Below are 22,406 nucleotides of genomic sequence, written 5' to 3' on the forward strand. Positions count from 1 at the left end.
AGGGCTTTGGGAGCTCTGAAGCTGGGGATGCTGAGTTTGAGAGTTAGAGCTAGAGCTCTGAAACTATGCCTGTGTGTGTGTCTTCCTGGGAAGGGAGCCCTGAGTTTTCACCACATTCTAAAAGGCAGTGAATGCTTACAGGTGTGGACTCAGGAACCAGACAGCCTGGGTTTGAAACCCACCTTTGCCTTCTGTAAACTGTGCAACCCTTCCACAACTTAGGAACATCTCTGCACCCCATCAGTAGAATAGGAGTACCTACTGGATAAGGTTGTCAAAATGAGACTTCTTCATTGTATAACACATGTGGCTTTATCCATGTTAGCCGTCGTCATGCTCATGGGTACCTGTGCCTTACTGCCACTGGCTCTCAGCTGCCTCCTTGTCCTGGTGACTTATCTAGGTGGAAGGGGTGTTGTACCACCTGCCCCAGGGATATGGACTATACTGAGGAAAGCATTCTCTCTTCCTGTGTTCCTTTGATCCCCAAAGGAACTCACATGCTGCTGGAGGGAACACAAAATGACAGAACCACTTTGGAAAACTGTTTAGCAGTTTCTGCTGAAGCTAAAACATCTGCCTACCCTGTGCTCCAGCCGTTCCACTCCTGGGTCTTACAGAAATGCAAGCATACGTTCACAGGGTATGTACTAAAATGTTCATGGCAGCTCTTTTCCTAAGAACCCTACACTGAAAGCTACCCAGATGCCTACTGACCAGAAACGAGATAAATAAACACAATAGGAAAATATGCACAGCAATGAAAATAACCTATTTGCAGCTGTATACTACACTGCTGTGAATCCCACTGACATGATTTTCAGCAAAGAAGCTAGATGCAGAAGCATGCTTGTTACACAGTGCCCTTTATCTAAACTACAAAAATAGGCCAAAGTAATCTTTGTTGTTTGAAGTTAGAGCTTTGATTACGCTTGGTTCTAGAGGCTGGGTGTGAAGGAAGGAAGCCTGGGAGAGCTTGGGGGAGGGGGAGGGGCTACTTGTAATGTTCTGTTTCTTGATCTGCATAGAGGTTACATGGGTATATTTGTGAAAATTCGTCAAGCTATTCCCTATGACTTGCACTGTTTTGTGTACATATTACACTTTAAAAAGCGATGATGTAAACTTTTAAGAAATCACTTGAAAAAAAATTTTTTTCTTTTAAAACCAAGTTGCACAAGCTGGTTGGAGACACAGCCCCACCCACCAACAGGCCTGCTGCCTTGAGACCCCCTGAGCCTATGGCCACCCAGGGACACAGCCCTGCCCATCAGAGGGTCCAGAACCTGTCCCTGCTCACCAGTACGCTAGCACTAGTCCCAGGAGACCCCCAGGGCCCTGTAGCCAGAGACCCCAGGACACAGCTTTGCCTACCAGTGGGCCAGCACTAGCCCCTAGATCCTGTGGACCTCAGCTCCACCCACCAGCAGGCTGACACCAGCCCTGGAACCCCCTGACCCTACAGCCAGACACTTAACCCCAGGACCCAGCCTCACCTACCAGTGGGTGGGTATCAGCCCTGGGATCCTCTAGGCCGTGACCTATCCACCAGAAGGCCAACAATAGCTCTGGGACACCTTGCGTCCCTCAGCCAGCTGGCCCAAAATCCAGCCCTATGGACCAGCAGGTTGATATCAGCTCTGGGACTCCCAGGTCCCTGCTACTAGAGACCAAGAAACCTGGCTACTAGTAGGCTAGCACTAGTCCTGGGATCCCAAGGGCCCTGCTGCCAGCCGCTGCCCCACCTACCAGTGGCCGGCAGTCTCTGCATAAGGCAAGGCCAGGCAACCAACCAGACTAGGGGCCATCCATGCATACTAGACCACCTATAGCAATCAGCTCACCACAACAGAAGCCCCATGCAGACCAAACAGAGGGCACCCCTAGAGCATATGGCACAGTGGCTAAGAAGCCTCCTGCCAGTTTATGAGATACGAGAGACGTGGGTTCAGTCCTGGGGTGGGGAAGATTCCCTGGAGAAGGAAATGGCAACTGTTCCAGTACTCTTGCCTGGAAAATTCCATGGACAGAGGAGCTTGCGGGCCTACAGTCCATGGGGTCACAGAGCTGGACACAACTGTGCAACTGAGAATGCGTGCACCAGAGCATACGGCTCTGGTGACTACAGGGAAGTGCACTGATGGGACACACAGGACGCCTCCTACAGAAGGCCACTTCTCCAGAGTCAGGAAATGTAACCAACCTACCAAACACGTAGAAGTAAAAATAACAAGTTAGGCAAAATGAAGAAACAGAGAAATATGTCCCGAAGGAACAAGATAAAGCCCCAGAAGAAGAACTAAGTGAAGAGGAGACAGGCAAGCTACCCAATAAAGAGTTCAAAGTAATGATCAAAGAAACTGAGGGAAGATTGGATGAACAGACTAAATTAGACCTTCGTAACAAAGAGTTAGAGAATATAAAGAACCAAACAGAGATGAAGAATACAATAGCTGAAGTGAAAAATACACTATAAGGAATCAACAGTAGAGTAAACGGTGCCGAGGAACAGATCAGCAAGGTAGAAGACAGAGTATAGCAATCACTGAAGCTGAGCAGAAAAAAGAATGGAAAGAAATTAGGACAGTTCAAGGGACAACATCAAGCACATGAATATTCCCGTTATAAGGGTCCCAGAAGAAGAGAGAGAGAAAGGGGCAGAAAACATATTTGAAGATATATAATAGCTGAAAATTTCCCTACCTGGCAAAGGAAACAGTCATCCAAGTCCAGGAAGCACAGAGAGTCCCAAACAGAATCAACCCAAAGAGGACCACGCCAATACACACTGTAATTAAAATGGCAACAATGGAAGATAAGGAGCTAATATTAAAAGCAGCAAAGGAAAAGCAACAACTTACATACAAGGGAACTCCCATAAGGCTATCAGCTAACATTTCAGCAGAAACTCTGCAGGCAGAAGGGAGTGGTATGGTATATTTAAATGGGTGAAAGGGGAAGCCCTACCACAAGAATACTCCAGCTGGCAAGGCTTTCATCCAGATTTGATAGAGAGATCAAAAGTTTTACAGACAAGCTAAGAGAGTTTAGCATCAGCAAACCAGCTTTATGAGAAATGTTCAGGGGACTTCCTCTAAGTGAAAAAGAAAAGGTCACAGCTAGAAACATGAAATTACACAAGGAAAAATCTCACTGGTAAGGGCGACACACAGGACGTCTGCACGGGAAAGGTAGCAAATCAGTCACATTTAAACCTAGTATGAAGGTGGACTTCTCTGGTGGTCCAGTGGTTAAGAATCCACCTGCCGAGGCAGGGGATGAGGTTCAATCCTCGGTCCAGGAAGATCCTACTTGCCATGACTACTAAGCCCACGTGCCTAGAGCTTGTGCTCTGTGACATGAGAAACCACTGCAGGGGAAAAACACTTACCCTGCAGCACGAGTAGCTCCCACTCAGTGCAACTAGAGAAAGCCCACACACAGCAACAAAGACCCAGCACAGCCAAGAAAAATGGAAAAAAAAAAAAAAAGACTAGTAGGAAGACGAAAAGACAAAAGTGACAAAATCATCTGTATCTGCAATAAGCAAGTAAGGGATACACAAAACAAAAAGATGCAAAATATGATGTCAAAAACTGCAGACATGTGGTGGGAAATAAAATGCAGAATTGTTAAAATGCGTTTGAACTTAAGAAATTAGCATATATGCACCCCTACATTCACATCAGCATTATTTACAATAACCAATATATGGAGACAATTTAAGTGCTCATCAATAAATGAATGGATAAATATATATATATATAGTGTGTGTGAATATATATATATATATAGTGTGTGTATATGTATACACACACAATGGAATATTACTCCATTATAAAAATGAGTAAAAACTTGCCATTTGCAACAACATGAGCAAAACTAGAGGGTGTTATGTTAGTGAAATAAATGAAACAAAGAAAAATACTGTATGATTTCATTTATATGTGGAATCTAAAAAAATTAAACAAATGAACAAACATAACAAAGCAGAAATAGACTCATAGATACAGAGAACAAACAGAAGCAGGGTAGGAGAAGGAAAGATATAGGTGAGAGGGATTAAAAGGCACAAACTTCCAGTTACAAAATAAATGAATCACAGGTGTGAAACATAGAGTGTGGGGAACACAGTCAAATATTATATATCTTTTTATGGTGACCTATCAGACCTATTATAACTAAGATCATGGCATCTGGTCCCATCACTTCATGGGAAATAGATGGGGAAACAGTGGAAACCGTGTCAGACTTAATTTGGGGGCTTCCAAAATCACTGCAGATGGTGATTGCAGCCAAGAAATTGAAAGACGCTTACTCCTTGGAAGGAAAGTTATGACCTTTGCCAACAAAGGCCCGTCTAGTCAAGACTATGGTTTTTCCAGTGGTCATGTACGGATGTGAGAGTTGGACTGTAAAGAAAGCTGAGCACCAAAGAATTGATGCTTTTGAACTGTGGTGCTGGAGAAGACTCTTGAGAGTCCCTTGGACTGCAAGGAGATCCAACCAGTCCATCCTAAAGGAGATCAGTCCTGGGTGTTCATTGGAAGAACTGATGCTGAAGCTGAAACTCCAATACTTTGGCCACCTCATGCGAAGAGTTGACTCATTGGAAAAGACCCTGATGCTGGGAGGAATTGGGGGCAGGAGGAGAAGGGGACGACAGAGGATGAGATGGCTGGATGGCATCACTGACTCAATCGACATGAGTTTGGGTAAACTCTGGGAGTTGGTGATGGACAGGGAGGCCTGGCGTGCTGTGATTCATGGGGTCGCAAAGAGTCGGACACGACTGAGTGACTGAACTGAACTGAACTGAACTGAGGCGGGATTAGGGGAAGGGAAAATTGAATGAAGGCTGTCAAAAGGTACAAACTTTCAGATATAAGATAAATAAGTACTAAGGATGTAATGTACAACATGATAAATTAATTATCATTGCTATATATAATCTATGAAAGCTGTTAGAGTAAATCCAGGGATTTTCCTGGTGGTCTAGTGGTTAAGAGTCCACCTTCCAATGCAGTGGACACAGGTTCAATCCCTGGTCAGGGAACTAAGATCCCACATGCCGAGGGACACCTAAGCCCACCCACTGCAACTACTGAGTTCGCATAGTCTGTGTTCCACAAGAGAGAAGTCCGTGCACCGCACCTAGAGAAAGCCTGCACACCAGAATGAAGACCCAGCACAGCCAAAATTTAAAAGGGAGAGAGTAAATCCAAAGAGTTCTCATCACAAGAAAAAAAATTTTCTATTTCTTCAATTTTTGAATCTGTATGAATAGATGGATGTTCACTAAACTTACTGTGGTCATCATTTCAAAACAGTGCTGTAGGTCAATTATGTCTCAATAAAACTTGAATATCAAATAAATATGCTGTATTGAATGACCTCACTTTTGTAAGTAAATGTATTCATTTATAACATGAAGGGTGGATAGTTCTGGGTAGTGGAGTTGAGTTATTTTAATATGTTTATAAATCTATAAATAGCTACAATGAACATGTGTGTGCGCATGCTCAGTCACTCCAGTCATGTCCAACTCTTTATGACCCTATGGACCATAGCCTGCCAGGCTCCTCTGTCCATGGGATTCTCCAGGCAAGAATACTGGGTGGGTTGCTGTGCCCTCCCCCAGGGGATCTAGACCCAGGGATCAAACCCATGTCTCCTGCATTGCAGAAAGATTCTCTACTACTGAGCCACCAGGGAAGGCCACAATGAACATAAATTATTTGCAATAATTGGGTCCCAAAAATGTTCTTATAATTTTAATTTTTAAAACCTATGTCTGTCTCTGGAGAAACTCTACAGATTCAAGACTGAGAAGTGGAGATATGTTCTCTGTGTTGTTGGATGACCACATGCCTGGGATGAGACCCTGACTGAAAGCTCCCAGGGGACCAGCCACCCCAAGGCCTATCAGCTCAGCTCAGTAACACTGATCGTGCTTAACGTGCTCCATTCCAGTCTTGCCATGATTCAGTTCTTCAGATTTCCTTCCATTGCTTGGTTTGATATGTTCGCAGAACATTTCTGAACACCTGTGCCCTTGGCAGGAGATGCCATGCATTAGCAAAGCAGTTCCGAAAACCTCCAGAAGCCAAGTGCCAAGTAAGGCTAATGGCAAAGTAAACATTGTTGTCTAATCTTTCTGCCACGCCGGTCTGGCACAATGAGATTACACAGCTTCCCTGAAGGCAGTCGTGGATCAGTCCTGGCTGACATCAGACTTCACGGAATGTTTACTGTACACTCTAACCAATGGATGGAAACCAGGTGGATGTATGTGGGCACAGAGCCTGGCCCAGGACAAAAGCCTCCCAAGACCAGAGCCTTCTAAGGCCCAGGGGTCTACTCCTGCCCACATCACTACATAGTTATGTGAACCTGCACTGATCACTCAACTCTTCTGAATTGTGTCAATGGGGATGATGCAGGAATAATACTTTTTCAATAGGTCATGTATCTCAAAGCACTCGTAAAAGCATTGAAGAGCCACAGAAACACAGTCCTTGTTATATTGACAGGGATTTACAGATAAGCAAACCAATGAAGTCAGCCCCCTCCTTCCCAGATCATTCATATTGCCTGAGCAGAAAACCACCTCGCAGAACACTGAAATGGCCCCCAAATGGCAAAGAGCAGGAGGCAGCCAGGTACATCTTTGTGGAGTTTTCTAGGAGGTGTCTAGCCCTGTATTAGCTTTCCATCACTGCGACAAATTAACACAAATTTAACAACTTAAAACAATTCACATTTATTATCTCACTGTTTCTGTGAGTCAGGAATCCAGGCCTAGTCTAGGGTGGGTTCTCTGTTTCAGGGCCTCTGACGAAGTGTCAGCCAGGGATGTGATCTTATCTGATACTCCAATAGAGGTCATCTTCCAAGCTCACAGGGTTGCTGGAAGGATGCAGTTTCTTTCTTTTTTTTTTTAATTTGGCTGTGCCAGGTCTTAGTTGTGGCATGTGGGATCTGGTTTCATGACCAGGGGGTCAAACTCGGGCCCCCTGCATCAGGAGCATGGAGTCTTAGTCACAGACTACCAGGGAAATCCCTGGATTCAGTTTCTTGTAGGTTATCAGACAAGGGGCCTCAGTTCCTTAGGGGCTGGAGGCCACCCCTGTTCCTTGCCATGTGGCTCCTCTTCAGAGCCATCCAGGGAGAAAAATCTATACAAAAAGCCTGCTGGCAAGACCAAAGTGACAGTGTCACATAATCTAATCACAAAAGTGGCACCCCATCTGTTTTGCCATATGCTATTGGTTAAAAGCAAGTCCTAGGTCCTGCATACATTCAAGGGGAGGGGACCACAAGAGGCATGAACACCAGGAGGTGAGGATAATTGGAGGCCATCATAGAGTCTGCCATATATTGGGAATTGGTGCCACCAAGCAGGTCAGCACCAGCCGCCATGAAGGTTTCCCCAGACTTCAGATTCTTCACCAATCCAAGGGTTTCCCGTGTGATCCAAAGGCATCTCCGGGTGGGAAGGAAAGGGACCTTCGCCTGCCCTCTCCTGACCTGACCACGAACTCCTCAGCGTACACCCTAGCTCCATCTTCTTCATGGATGTACGCCCATCAACTAGGACAGCCTACCCAGCACAGAGTAGGTACAAAATAAAAACATGTTGAATGATTGTGCACGTGGATCCTGCAGGTTACTGCCTGAGGAGTCTCCCTCCTGCTTCCCAAACAGGTTTCTCTTCTGTCCAAAATTCCTATGTGGGTCCCACAGACAAGCTATTCCCCTAGACCGATGCCTAATCTTGGGCTCCAAGCACCATATGTCAGCTCCAGGATGCTCAGAGGAGCATCCCTCCTAAATGGACTCGGGCCATCCCACACTTACCCCCAGGGTGACATGGAAGAGGCCATCTGGACAGCCCGCGCCCAGGAGCCTGGGAAACGTTCACAGTCCCCACCCAGCTCCTTGGAGTTTTGCCGCCACCTGCCAACCTTGTCACCCCTGCCACAGACATGGAGTATGGACATATTTTACTCATGATTCAAAGGACCAAAATAGAAGCAGAGATGATGATCGGTTGTCCTTTTCTTTTGTGGGATTGCATCATTTTCTGTGAAATGAACCCAGTGTGTCCCAGCCAAGGCCTCCATGGCCCTGGGCAGTGCCTGGTGCCCAGTTCTGCCTTCACTCCTACGGTGTGGCCATCTCTGGCTTAGCACTCCACCTGCTGTAAAGTCGGGGGTGTCTGGTCTATTGTCACTGAGTGAAATCCACCTTTTCAGGTGAATCTAGACTATTTTCATCACCCCGTATAGCTCCCCCATGACCCCTTGCAGTCAGTCTTCTATCTGACCCCAGCCCCTAGAAACCATGGGCCCATTTTCTGTTCCCATTATTTAGCCTTTTCCAGGATGTCATATAAATAGAATCCTACAAATGTAGCCTTTGCATCTGGACTCTCACTCTGCATAACGCCCGTGAGATTTAGTTCTTCTCTTTCTATCACTGATGGTCTTCCATAGTTGGCTGTACACTCTTCACTTACCCAAGAATCTGCTAAAGAAAATTGAGTTGTTTCCAGTTCAGGGCTATTATGAAAATAGCTGTTATAAACATTTGAGTGGTCTTTGTGGGAACAGGTCTTTGTAGGGACATATGTTTTTTCATTTCTTTTCAGTAAATACCTAGGAGGGTGGTTTCTGGGCTAAATGGTCGGTACATGTTGACTTGATAAGAAACTACTGAACTGTTCTCCAAAGCGGCCATAACATCTCAAGTTCCCCGCCTGCAACAGAGGAACGTTCTGCTTACTCAGCATCCTGATCAGAACTTTCTATTTCAGCCAGGGTATGTGTATGGCTGGTGAGGACTCTGTACTTAATCCTCACAAAAATCCCATGGAATTGGTGATACTATTATCCCCCTTTTACAGATGAAAAAACTGAGTCTCAGAGACTGGATCAGTAGCTCCGGGTCTGGAAGTTATTCAGAGGTAGGGCTCGGATTCAAATCCAGATCTTGAAGCCAGGGCTCTTCCTGAGATTCTTCCACAGCTCCTCCAGTAAACCCCAGTTAGTGGGAACACAAGGGAGAAAGCATGGGAAGAGACAGGGACCCAGATTCAAGCCCTTGCTCAGTCACTTCTCACCTGTGTCACCTCAGGCAAGTGGCACAGCCTCTCTGGACCTCAGTTTCTTCATCTGTAAAATGGGAATAATAATATCGCTTACCACAATGAGCTAAGAGTAGTGAATCTAAACCCCCGCATCTCCCCTCACTGTCAAGGAAGAGAAACACGTGAATGAAGCCCTTCTTGTGTCAGTTACTGCAATGGCTAGCAAACGGCAGAAACCGCTAACTGTGAAATCATGATCCTGCTGAGTACACTCCCAAGCTGCTCTTAACTAAGCCGAGCTTACATGGGATTAATTAAAGTGTTGAACACTTGATGCACCATATAATTCACAGAGGGAGATGAAAGATGAATAAAACACACGTAATGTTCTTCATGGTTCATTGCCCACATCTCAACCCTGAGGGTTCCCTGACTCACCCTGCTCCACCCAACCTCAGTTGCCTCCATTTCTAAGCTGAAAAGTATGCAGAGCCTCCTTTTATTTTTTGAAAGTATCATAAACAGTTTCATATTTGCATAACCTACACATAAAGTGTGAAAAATCATGATGAGCACCCACGTACCCACTGCCCAGTGTGAGACACCAAGTACCTCTGAAGACCCCCGCCAGCCCCCAGAACATGCCCCTCCCCCCACCCGCCCCAGGGGGAGTCTTGAGCTAGGGTTTCCATCTGCTGTTCCCAGGACCAAGCAGGCATCTTCAGGACCACCAGCTCCTCCTAGAAGCACTGAGATGTGCCCAAAGGAGACGGCATAGCTCAAAGAAGAAATGCTCAAAGGGGAGGGAAAGAGAGCAGAGAGGAAGCAGGCACTAAAAGATGAGAAAATGCAAAACACAGATCAAGGATCCATGATTGGGGCACAGAAGTGTCTTAATGGGTATGTTTTGAATGCAAACGTGCTTTGTTGTTAGGCTCACCACAACTGGCCCAGAACTTGATTCACACTGCCCACCCCTCCATGCTCATCCAGAGGCCCTAGGGAAATTGGAGTTTTATAGTATCTGTGTTTCCCACTGTTGGAAAAACCAGGTGTGGCCCAGGGAATCTGTTAGCAGAACAAGACCCACAGACACGTCTTGCTACCAACTTGTGACCTCCCCACCTCCCACCCCCTCACCAAAATTTCTACATCAAGCTTCTCACTCCACTTGGGCCACTGAATAAACCTCACAAAGGGAAGCAGAATCCAGAGCTAGAAAGCATCCCTATTAAGAAGAGAGCTTTTCACTCTGTGCTTCCACTGCAGGGGGCATGGGTTTGATCCCTGGTGAGGGAACGAAGACCTAGTAGGTCACAAGGCATAGCCAAAAAAAGAGAGAGAGGAAGAGAGAGAACTTTTCTCAGTCATTCACACCCTAGTATGAATTTGCCTGGATTGCTTTGGTCCACTGCCGCTGATTCAGTCAAGTTTTAAGCATGGAGCGCTTGGGAGTCAGACCCAGATGGGGTCTCAAAGGCTTTGAGTAACCAAGAGGGTGGGAGAGGAGCAGTATGAAGAAAAGGGTGTCAGAAAATGAGGGACACAGATTCCACAGACAAACCCAGCCTGTTTCAAGTTTGCTTCCTCCAGGGTCGGAAGCGTTCTTCCACCCACCCCATCCCCTTGCCCTGTACTATACACACCACTTCCCCAAGATGCGGCCCAAGAGCCATGAGCAGCAAGAGAAAAATAAGGCCCATGTGCTAGCTAGACACCCAGCAACCCCATATAACAATCCTTTCATGGGGAAATGTTTCCTGAGTCCCAAACCACCCACCCAAGGATGTGCTTGAGGACTGACGCTCTGGGGACATGGCCCATCACTGCAAGGACAGCCGCTCTGTCCCACCATCTGTCCCACAAGGACCATTCAGGTACCTGGAGCTCCTCTGACATCTGTCCAACATTCTGTGCACTTTGGACCAATTTTGTCGAAATATTCCGCTTATCGAGTTTGGATGCCTTCTATCATTTAAGAAATAAGCCGCCACTTGGCCACTTGCTCTCTGGGGGTCATTCCAGCCTGAGGTCTGGATAACAAATGGAAAGCTACTCAACTGGAAACTCTGAACATGGCATAGGGCAGGCACAATCTTATCAGGAAACTTTCTGCTTGGGGTGAGAGTAATGGGTGACGTTGGTGGCTGATAAGGCCATGCCCGAGGAATTGGGCTGTATATAAGGAGCGGCTCCTGCCTGCTACTGTACACTTTCCCGTCTTCCCTTCTCTGGAGACTTGGGAGCCAGGAAGAACCATGAAGTGGCTGCTCCTACTTGCTTTGGTGGTGCTCTCTGAGTGCAGCTTCTTCAAGTGAGTCTGGGGAACGCTCTGCACCAAGAGCTGTTTTCCTGGGGTTATTTCCTTTTGCTGTCCTTCCCTCTTCCCTCCCACAACTCTTCTCTCTGCATCCGTCCGGAGCCTCTTTTCTCTGCTCGTTGGGGGACGCAGCACAGCAGACGTGGTTAATAGCACAGACCCTCCAGGCCAGGCTGGGTAGGGTTCTCAGCACCAGCACTGGGCTGGGCCACTTCCAACAACCACTTCTCCTGTCTGCCTTACTCTGCCCAAAGACGGGAGCATCTCCCTTCTCAACTTCCTTCTTGTGCTCTTGGGCAAGCTTCCTTTTCCTTCTGGGTCTTCCACAGCACCCCATGAGCAGGTCCTTTGTCTAATCACCGTTCTTCCTCCAAACCAACTGTGTGCAAATGCTCCGCCACAGGATCCCACTCGTCAAAAAGAAGTCCTTGAGACAGAATCTGATCGAGAATGGCAAGCTGAAGGAATTCATGAAGACACACAAATACAACCTGGGCAGCAAGTACATCCGGGAGGCCGCCACCTTGGTGTCTGACCAGCCCCTTCAGAACTACCTGGATGTGAGTATGTGGGCAGGCAGCGGGCCAGCTCCAAGGACTCAGCCTAGAGGAGAGAGGGGGGATCCCAGGGTCTGGGAAGACAGGCCAGTGTACACCCCTAGGCAAGTGTAACCCAGGGTCTGCTCCCTGGATCTCAGAGACACAGGGAGAGTAGAAAAACTCACAGTCAGAGATGTTGCTCTCAATTCATTTATTCATTCATTCATCCAATGCTTACCTAGGTGGAGCACCTCCTATGTGTCAGACTCTGTGCTGGGCCCAGAGAAGCAGCAGTGGACGAATGTCAGGGTCCCACAATCTAGTAGGAGAGACAGATGATAATCAGGGAGCCTCACAAAGCATGACAAGCACAACCAGGCCAAGGCCACCCAGTAAACCTGACACACTGACTGCAAGACAGATGTCGGGCAGGGACACCTCCCTGGGGCAAGGAAGAGAGAGGGGAGTTCTGAGAGGACAGGAGAGTGTCCCAGAGGGTGAGAAGACTTGCACCAGACCCTGTGACAGCGGGGAGCAGAGTGCATTTAAGGAATGGAAGCCAGAGTCTATTTTCAAAGCAAGGTCTGTGTCCACGGGGGCTGGTGGGTGGAGCCAGACCAGAGTGGGTCGGGGGGATAAAGACTGGCATCTTAATTGCCACCAGATCACCTTAACTAGGAGGGGGGATTGACAAGATCAGATTGGAGTTTCAGGAAGATCATTCTGACTCTTCCATTTCGGATCCAATGGGCTTGCCTTTCTGTGGATACTATACATCCCCTGGGTGAAGCAAGGTCGTGAAGCAATCTTGCCTGTCATTAAGAGCTTGGCCTATGACATTTGCCAGACTTAGGGAAGTCTACGCTCTCATGTTTCCAAGTCATGGGACCTTGGACAAGTCTGAGTGAGACTCAGCTTCCTTGTCTGTAAGACAGAACTATTACTATCCACCACCAGAGGGTTGTTTTGAGTAATTCAAGCAGTAAGGGAGGGTTGATTTGGGGGAAGTTGTTTCATTTTGGGTTTTGTTGGGTTTTTTTGAGTGCTTAGGTGGGGGCTGGACTTTGGTTAGATCTTGGGAAAAGCTTTGTAAAGTTAGCCCATTTGTTCACTTTACAAATATTTATTAAACACCTACTCTCTATCAGAGACTATGCCAGGAGCTGGGGAAACAACGGTGACTAAGCAAAGATCCTGGAGCTTATATTCTAGATGGAAAGACAAATAAGAGACAAATAAATAGGAATGTAAGATAATTCCAGGTAATCACAAGTGCCACAGAGAAAAAAGCCAATTAGTTAGAGTAAGGAGAAAAAGAATGGGGCAGGGGCAAATTTAGATAAAGTAGTCAGGGAGGGCCTCTTGATGGAGCTGATATTTGACTACAGCACTGAAGGATGGATAAGAAGGAGTCAGCCAAGGAAAGATCTAGAATAAACATTTTCTTGGCGCAAGAAATACCAAGTGCAAAGGCCCTGGGATGGGAATGAGCTGGTCATGAAAGAACCATAGCAGTGTGGTTGGAGCAGAGCTAGCCAGGGAAAAACTGCTGCCACTAAGAATAAAATTCGTGAAGATACTTTCTTTCTTTTTTTTTTATTCATTTGGCTGCACCTGGTCTTAGTGGCGGCATGCAAACTCCTAGTTGTGGCATGAGGGCATCTAATTCCCTGACCAGGGATGGAACCCAGGCCCCCTGCATTGGTACCATGCAGTCTTAGCCACTAGACTGCGAGGAAAGTCCCAAGGATACCCTTTCTTAAACCCATTGCAGTCATCTAGACTTAGGAATAAGATATCTCAAGGGATCTTCACTTCTAGGTGACTTATTTATCTCCCCATCAACAATTTAATGAAAACTGTTTAAGCATTCACTCTGCTGGGGCTTCCCAGGTGGTGCTAGAGGTAAAGAACCTGCCTGCCAGTGCGGGAGACACAAGAGACCCGGGTTCGATCCCTGGGTGGGGAAGATCCCCTGGAGTAGGAAATGGCAAGCCACTCCAGTATTCTTGCCAGGGAAACCCCATGGACAGAGGAGCCTGGCGGGCTACAGTCCATCAGGCTGCAGATGGTTGGACACGACTGAGCGGCTAAGAACAGATTTACTCTGCTGGGTAAGTTTCTACCCTGTCCGAGAGTGTGCATTCTCTAGGATAACAAGACTAAGACATTCAAGGCAAGAGGGGACAGCAGGTTATTGTTGAGTGTTCATGAGGCTTAGAAGAGAATAGCCAGAGGCTGACAGGAGAGCAATCAGGGAAGACTTCAAGGAGGAAGGGAGACCTGGCTGGGCCTTGAAGGATCAAGAGACGAAGGAAAGGGGTGCAGTGAAGGGGGAGACTGGATGTGGCCAAGAGGACCCAGCGACAGTCCCTGGGGAGGCCAGGCTAGGGAGTCCCCATTTGCTGAGCTGTGTGTCCCCCTGGCAGACGGAGTACTTCGGCACCATTGGCATCGGCACCCCCGCTCAGGACTTCACTGTCATCTTTGACACCGGCTCCTCCAACCTGTGGGTGCCCTCTGTCTACTGCTCCAGCGAAGCCTGCAGTGAGTGTCTCCCCGCCCTCTCCAGGTTCCTGACACTGAGTCACCTGGGAGCCCCGAATGCTCAGGGGCCTCACATAGGTCTGATTTCAAGCCCGCTGAAGCCACTCAGGAATCCACTCCAAAAGCATTCACTGAGCACCTATTATGGGCCAGGCTCAGGTGCCCTGGAGGATGAAGGTCCCAGCCCTCAGGAAGTTCAGTCCAGGGGCAGAGTGTGCAGCTGCACATTACCATGGGCAGCTGTGGGCCTGCTCCAGTCAGCATGAGCCTGGCAGGACCTTCCATCAGCATTGTTGCTGTTCAGGCGCTCAGTCGTGTCCAACCCTTTGCGACCCCATGAACTGCGGCACGCCAGGCTTCCCTGCCCTTCACCATCTCCCAGAGTTTGCTCAAACTCATGTCCATCATGTTGGTGATGCCATCCAATCATCTCATCCTCTGTTCACCCCCTTCTCCTTCTGCCTTCAATCTTTCCTAGCATCAGAGTCTTTTCCAATGAGTCAGCTCTTCGCACCAGGTGGTCAAAGTATTAGAGCTTCAGCTTCAACATCAGTCTCTCTAATGAATATTCAAGGTTGATTTCCTTTAGGATTGACTGGTTTGATCTCCTTGCAGTTCAAGGGACTCTCAAGAGTATTCTCCAACACCACAGTTCGAAAGCATCAAATCTTCAGTACTCAGCCTGCTTAATGGTCCAACTCTCACATTTCTACATGACTACTGGAAAAACCATAGCTTTGACTATAGGGACCTTTGTCAGCAAAGTGATGTCTCTGCTTTTTAATATGCTGTCTAGGTTTGTCATAGCTTTCCTTCCAAGGAGCAAGCATCTTTTCATTTCATAGCCACAGTTTCCATCCACAGTGAGATGATCCCAGTTGGTCCAACCAGATAGGAATGGAACCTGGGAACACTAGGTCACCACAGTCTAAAGAAAAAAGTTAACTTTCTCTTCCAAAATCCAACCCAAAACGAAGGCACCCTCAGCCCATGACTCTGGCTCAGCTTTTCAAGTTTGACCATGTCTCCTCTTGTCCTCACAGCCAACCACAACCGCTTCAACCCTCAAGACTCCTCCACCTATGAGGCCACCAGCGAGACACTGTCCATCACCTACGGAACTGGCAGCATGACGGGCGTCCTTGGATACGACACCGTTGAGGTGAGCACACTCTGGCCGGACACCTCATCCTGCACAGCTTCCAACTTCAGGGACCTTGGAGGCCACAGCACAGACCTCTCCCCACCCCCTCCTCACCCTCTGTGGCAGCTCATTCAATATGGGTCTTGGTATCACAAAAGCAACCTAACTGGGGCATGCAGAAAGTGGCAGAGATACCACAGATATTTTGGAGGGGCTGGTGGCGGCGGGGTGGGGGGCAGAAGTAGTAAAGGAGGCGAATGCCAGAAGCCAGAAGCCAACGTCAGCACCCAAGCTGAATGCTATGAAGGGGTAGGAAGAAGGTAGGAAAAAGCTCAGTTCTCTTTTAGCACCTCCTCTTCTTCCTCCTCCCCGAGCCCACAGCCCCCCTGAGTCACAAAAGCTCCACCACAAGCATCCCCCGCCTTTCCAGGGCGCACCAGGGGTCCAGGGTTCTGATTTGCCCGGCGTCTGCTTTGCATCTGATCTTCAAAAACACACACACACGGTGACCATCTGTTCTGCAGCACATTCTCACACCAAGTCACAGACGGTGCCCATCTGGGGATCAGCCTCAGTTGTTCTTTCCAGCAGAATAACAAGAAATTCCAGGGCTAATCCCTCTCCCCTCCTTCCAGCCTGATGCCCCGGAAGTCAAGTCCTACATAAAATGAACCAGGCGATGCTCTGAGCCCAGGGTGGGCACCCCGCGGTGCTCAGTCAGCACAAGCCAATGAGAAACGTCTTGGTTCCCCCATGCAGGTCGGAGGCATCAGCGATACCAACCAGATCTTTGGCCTGAGTGAGACAGAGCCCGGCTCCTTCCTGTACTATGCTCCCTTCGACGGCATCCTGGGTCTCGCCTACCCCAGCATCTCTTCCTCCGGGGCCACCCCTGTCTTTGACAACATATGGGACCAGGGTCTGGTTTCCCAAGACCTCTTCTCCGTCTACCTGAGCAGGTAAGTGAAGCAAGGAGGTCACGGTCACCAGGTCCAGCAGCAGGCTGTCAAAGGCTGGATGGGCTGGAATCTTGGCAAGCAGGGGGATTGGCAAGGTAAGTGTATTAGACTTGAGAGGTGTATCTTTGGAGAGAACGGTGCCAAATTCCTCTCTGATGAACAGTCTTCATCATCTTATTTTACTAGCAAGATTCTCTGTCGCCTTGCTTTATGCAAGTCAAATATCATTAGCTATTTGCTCTCCAGAAGACCACCATTTAACGTGAGTCCACTTAGGGACTTCCCTCGTGGTCCAGTGGTTAGGATTCTGCACTCCCAGTGTAGGGGCCCAGGCTTCAATCCTTGGTCAGGAGCTAGATCCCACATGCTCCAACTAAGACTCGGTGCAGCCAAATTAAAACAAAAAAAAATTTAAAGAGTGAATCCACTTAAAATTGGAGCCAAAAGTTCATAGCAATAAATGAAAAGAAGCTTTGATTGGGATTTAGACCTTGAACAGAGAAACTTTTAAATGATGAAAGTAAGTTTCTTTTATTAGTTAACAAAATTTAGGTTCCAGGTGTGGCTATGAGCTAATTCTAAGAATAAAGAATAACCAAGCTTTGGTTTTGGCTGAGTAGAGGTTTGTGCCAGAATATCTGAGGTTGTGTCATCAACTTTCTTGAGACACTCAGCCTTCCTCTGACACTCACATCCTTTTCTTTTGAAGCGATTTGTCATCATTGGTGGGTTGTTTTTTTTTTTTTAAGATATTGACTGTCCTATAATCTCACTGGTACTATCAGATGTTTACAAGGAAGGTGGGGTGAGGTTAGGGGAGTGGAATCATCTATCTGTGACTGGTCTGTCTGTGACCAGTTGTTTGCTGAATAATTTCTTAGTGTCATCTACATTTGCTTTCCTGTCTAAACTGAAACTGCAGAGATTTAGACAATGAATATTCCAGTAATCAGGACTCCAGCAATGTACAATAGGAGGGTCTTTTTAGCCTTTGTTTCTCTTGACCACTTAATATTCAAGTTTCAGCTCTCTTAAACATTATCTGTTTTTATGGGCAGTTAGGTAATTCACATAGGGCCAACTAGATTGAAGTTTCGCAATCCAGAACTATTGACATTTTTGGACCAGATGATTCCTTGCTGTTGGGGGCTGCTTTGGGATGTCTGGCAGCCTCCCTGGCCTCCACCTACCAGAAGCCAGCGGTTCCTCTGACCCCCACCTAGTCGTGGCAATGAAAAACGCCTGCTGCTACGTCGCTTCAGTCATGTCCGACTCCGTGCGACCCCACAGACGGCAGCCCAGCAAACCATGAACTACATTATCAAGGCTTTAAGAGCAGACACTGTTGTTCATTTATTTCTCTTGAGGTCCCCACAGCAAAGAGAGCATGTGGTGGAAACCACACATAGTTTGGAACCAAAAAGACCCAGGATCTGCAGCTCCCAGGCTGTGTGACCTTGGGCACACTGCACCACCTCTCTGAGCCTCAGTTACTTCAGCTGTGAAACAGAAATAAGAGTGATCACGGCATGGGTCTTGGTGTCAGGATTATAAGAAACCCTGTGGACCACACACACTGCTCAGCTCTTGACGCTGGCAAGATCCCAATTAAGAGCAGCTCTTAGTTTACGGTTGCTGGGGAAAGGATGGGAGAAAGGGATAGTTAGGGAGTTTGGGATGGACATGTACACACTGCTCTATTTAAAATGGGTAACCAACAAGGACCTCCTGTACAGCACACAGAACTCTGCTCAGTGTTATGTGGCACCCTGGTGGGAGGGGAGTTTGGGGGAGAATGGATACATGCTTATGTACAGCTGAGTCCCTCTGCTGTACATCTGAAACTATCACATTGTTAATCAGCTATACTCCAATACAAAACAAAAAGTTTGTTTGTTTTTTTTAAACTAACTCTTAGAATGCACGTAGTTTATATGTTCAGTTGGAACTGTGAATGTATGCATGAATTCCTGTTTTCCCTCCACTGTCCATAGCAACGAAGAAAGCGGCAGCGTGGTGATATTTGGTGGCATCGATTCTTCTTACTACTCGGGAAGTCTGAACTGGGTGCCTGTTTCTGTTGAGGGCTACTGGCAGATCACTGTGGACAGGTAAGGTCATCGTGGATGGGCTATATCCTGGCATGGGCCCCAGACTCCATTTCTTTACACACTCATAATTAACTAAGAATTCCAACATCCCCCTGGAACAGCCAGCACAGGGAAATGTGCTCCAGAAGAAGGTAAAAGTTGGCTGAATCAGAGAGACCCAGGGAAGGGCACATCACTGGAGGATAAGCAGTGTCTGGGACCCCTGCCCCAGAGACTCAGCAAGGATGAGACAGCCAATTCCCTTCTGAGCAAAGAGACAGGACAGTCTACCAGAATCTCTATGAAGAGTGAGGGGTCCCCTGTCCATACATCTTGGCTTCTAGGGGGCTTGTCACTTTTGGTCTAAGGTCAGGACAAAATGGTGGAGAAGTTGTTTCAAAACATTTCCTCCCATTGGCTTCCCGGGTGGCTCAGACAGCAAAGAATCTACCTTCAGTGTGGAAGACACAGGTTCAGTCCCAGGGTCAGGAAGATCCCCCGAAGAAGGGAATGGCAAACAACTCCAGTATTCTTGCCTGGAGAATCCCATGGACAGAGGAGCCTGGCAGGCTACAGTCCATGGGGTCGCAGAGAGTCAGACAGACTGAGAGACTCACACACACACACACACACACACACACACACACACACACAATTTCCCTCCACTTTTCACTTCAAAGACTGTCTGCCCCCAGGTAGCCTTAACCTCCTGGCTGTTCTGCCCGCAGTTGGCCTGCTTGGGTGACCCATAGCCCAGGTTTGCCCAGGAGTGAGCAGTTTCCTGGGATGCCAGCCTTTCAGTAGTTAAACCAAGACAGTCCCGGGGAAACTGGGACACACTGATCTCCCTATGTCTGCCTCAGCCATGCCAAAACCCCATCAGTTCCTCGAACTCCTGCCCCTCGGGTGAATGGGGCAGCCAGGGCTGGACTTACCTGGCCATCAGTCCAGCATCATTGCCCACCCCCTGTCACCTCTGCCTGTGGTGTCCTCCTCTAGCTCTTCTTCTCCCCAGCAACCTTTGGGTGTCCACCTCCCTGAGAAGCCTTCCCTGGCATGGTCCACACCAGCACCCTCACCCTGGCTTGGGTTCTGTTCCCCTACTCATCCTGCTCCTCCTCAATCATAATTTATCTTTCCAGCTAGAGTAGGAGCTCCCGGCGGCCAGAAACCGTGCACCCGTCTTGTCTGGCTTTGCATGTCCTCTGCCTAACACAGAGCAGGCACTCAGTAATTCCTGGTAGACGACATGAGTTCAGAGAATGAGCGTGTGAACAAGAGAAGCTGAAATGTTATGCACTGGCCAATGGATGGGGAAGGAACCAGGGTCACCTGGTTCCTCCTTGAGAGATGTACCGCCTAGGGGCTCAGGGGACCCTGACTTGCCTCTTTTCTTCAGCATCACCATGAATGGAGAGTCCATCGCTTGCAGCGACGGCTGCCAGGCCATTGTTGACACCGGCACCTCTCTGTTGGCCGGCCCAACCACTGCCATTTCCAACATTCAGAGCTACATTGGAGCCAGCGAGGATTCCTCTGGCGAAGTAAGTTCAGCCCTGACTGCCCTGTTCTAGACTCAAGTGGTGGATCTGCCACACACGAGAAATGAAAGCCCTGCTAACCCTCGCTCCTTCCAGGAGGTGATCAGCTGCTCTTCCATCGATAGCCTGCCTGACATTGTCTTCACCATCAACGGTGTCCAGTACCCTGTGCCCCCCAGTGCCTACATCCTGCAGGTAAGGGGGCTCTGGGCCTTCCACTAAATGTGCCCACCCAGAATGTGGCCACAGACTGCCCCTCAGCACAAGGGCAAGGGCACTTCCACAAGCTGGAGCTGCCATCTGCTCTGGACAGCCTCCGGAGAAAAAGAATACATCACAGATAAGTGTGCGAATGAGAATTGAGAGGCAGCACCCCCAGGGAGGAAAAGCAAGGCAAAGGTTGGTGGTGTGAAAGGAGGATTTCTAGCTGGGCCCTGGAGTCCAAGCTCTAGGTCTCAAGGATTAGCCCCAGGTTCTTCAGCAAGGTACTAGCCCCTGGATCCCTCCTTTATCTAAAACCTAGACCTTTCCCCACACCAGGGTGCAGTGATCGTAATCACGTGGGATTGCCCACGTCAAAGCTACAAAATGTTGGGCAAATGGAAACCACACCTCCCATAGGGTCAGGGCTTATGACACTCCTATGGTTCCGCTGCTGCTGCTGCTGCTAAGTCGCTTCAGTCGTGTCCGACTCTGTGCGACCCCATAGACGGCAGCCCACTAGGCTCCTCTGTCCCTGGGATTCTCCAGGCAAGAACACTGGAGTGGGTTGCTATTTCCTTCTCCAATGCAGGAAAGTGAAAAGTTAAAGTGAAGTCGCTCAGTCGTGCCGATGCACCCAGGAAAACCCTGCCTTCTAGTACAATGCTGGATGGGAAACTAGTTTTGCCCAGTGGGTGGATGTCATTCAGCAAGAACTAACTAGGCCCCTCCCCCAGCAATGCTAATTAGGAAGGGGTGGAGCCTTAGCCATGGTGGGGGGGGGGGGGGTGCAGAGGGCTTGAAGTTCCAGAGAGGATTGTAATATGCAGCCAAAGTCACAAAGTCAGCGACTTAGTGAATGAAAAGGACTAGCAGCTGATCCAGTTTGCCACTGGTGGGGATCAGAATAATGAGAAAAGGCTGTGTCACCAGTGCTTCCAGAATCCTTCCCGGCAGCTGAGTTCTCCCTAAACCCCTTAGCTCTGATGCTGACGTCAGGGTGTGTACATCTGCCAGAAACACTGGATAATGTCTGGTAATCCCTGGAAACCAAGACAGCAGCGAGTTGCTTACAGAGGCAGACCCCAGGCCAGGAAGAGCCAAGTCCCCAGGCATGAGGCAGGAAGCTCCTCCTTGCGCGTGGCTGGCAGCGCACCGTGGTCCTGGATGCTCAGGCCCCAGCGCCTGTCCCCAAAGGGTCTGCGTCCCAGCTCGGGTTTTATTCTCCTTTCCTCCAGAGCGACGACGTCTGCTCCAGCGGGTTCGAGGGCATGGACATCTCCACCTCCTCCGGGGACCTCTGGATCCTGGGTGATGTCTTCATCCGCCAGTATTTCACCGTCTTCGATAGGGCCAACAACCAGATCGGCCTGGCTCCCGTGGCCTGAGCCCGTGTGATTCCAGCCACTTCCAGGAAGATCCCTCCCTGATTCTGCCCCTGATCTTTGATATAGATAATTCTCCTGGTTGTCCCCCCTCTGGGATCCTGGAGGTGGAATCTTGGCCCTGTTCCCTGTCACATCAATAATGTAGAATAAATCATAACCTCCTGGAAAATGCCTTGTGTGGTTGCTTCTGTTTGTCGGAGTTCCCCTTTGCATCACTGGGGTCGAACACCGGGGCAGAGGGACAGAATGGACCACTGCCATTTGGACAGCGCCAAACACAGTGGCAGCACATGCTTTGTAACAGAGCTCGGAAGATGAACGGGCCTCTGCTGCACCAGCTGGGAGCGTCACATAAAGACCCGGGGATCAGAAATGCCAGGGCTGCTGCATTCTCGCAGAATTCGCACGCGCCTGCTCAGTCACTTCAGTCGTATCCGCCTCTTCGCGACCCTATGCACTGTAGCCCACCAGTCTCCTCTGTCCATGGGGATTCTTCAGGTAAGAATACTGGAGTGGGTGGCTATGCCCTCCTCCAGGGGATCTTCCTGACCCAGGGATCGAAGTTCCTATAGAATAGAGCACCTGA

At 48.6% G+C, this 22,406-nt stretch overlaps 1 protein-coding gene across 1 annotated transcript; it reads left to right on the forward strand.

The window, feature by feature from the left end:
- On the forward strand, positions 11,291-21,991 carry LOC102172792 (pepsin A). The gene is made up of 9 exons (XM_005699741.3): positions 11,291-11,405; positions 11,815-11,971; positions 14,380-14,497; positions 15,541-15,659; positions 16,401-16,600; positions 18,595-18,711; positions 20,090-20,234; positions 20,328-20,426; positions 21,671-21,991. The coding sequence occupies exons 1-9, from the start codon at positions 11,350-11,352 to the stop codon at positions 21,818-21,820; spliced, it is 1,161 nt and encodes a 386-aa protein (XP_005699798.1). The 5' UTR covers positions 11,291-11,349; the 3' UTR covers positions 21,821-21,991.

The sequence above is a fragment of the Capra hircus genome, chromosome 29 (genome assembly GCF_001704415.2).
Source record: "Capra hircus breed San Clemente chromosome 29, ASM170441v1, whole genome shotgun sequence".
In the NCBI taxonomy this organism is placed as follows: Eukaryota; Metazoa; Chordata; class Mammalia; order Artiodactyla; family Bovidae; genus Capra; species Capra hircus.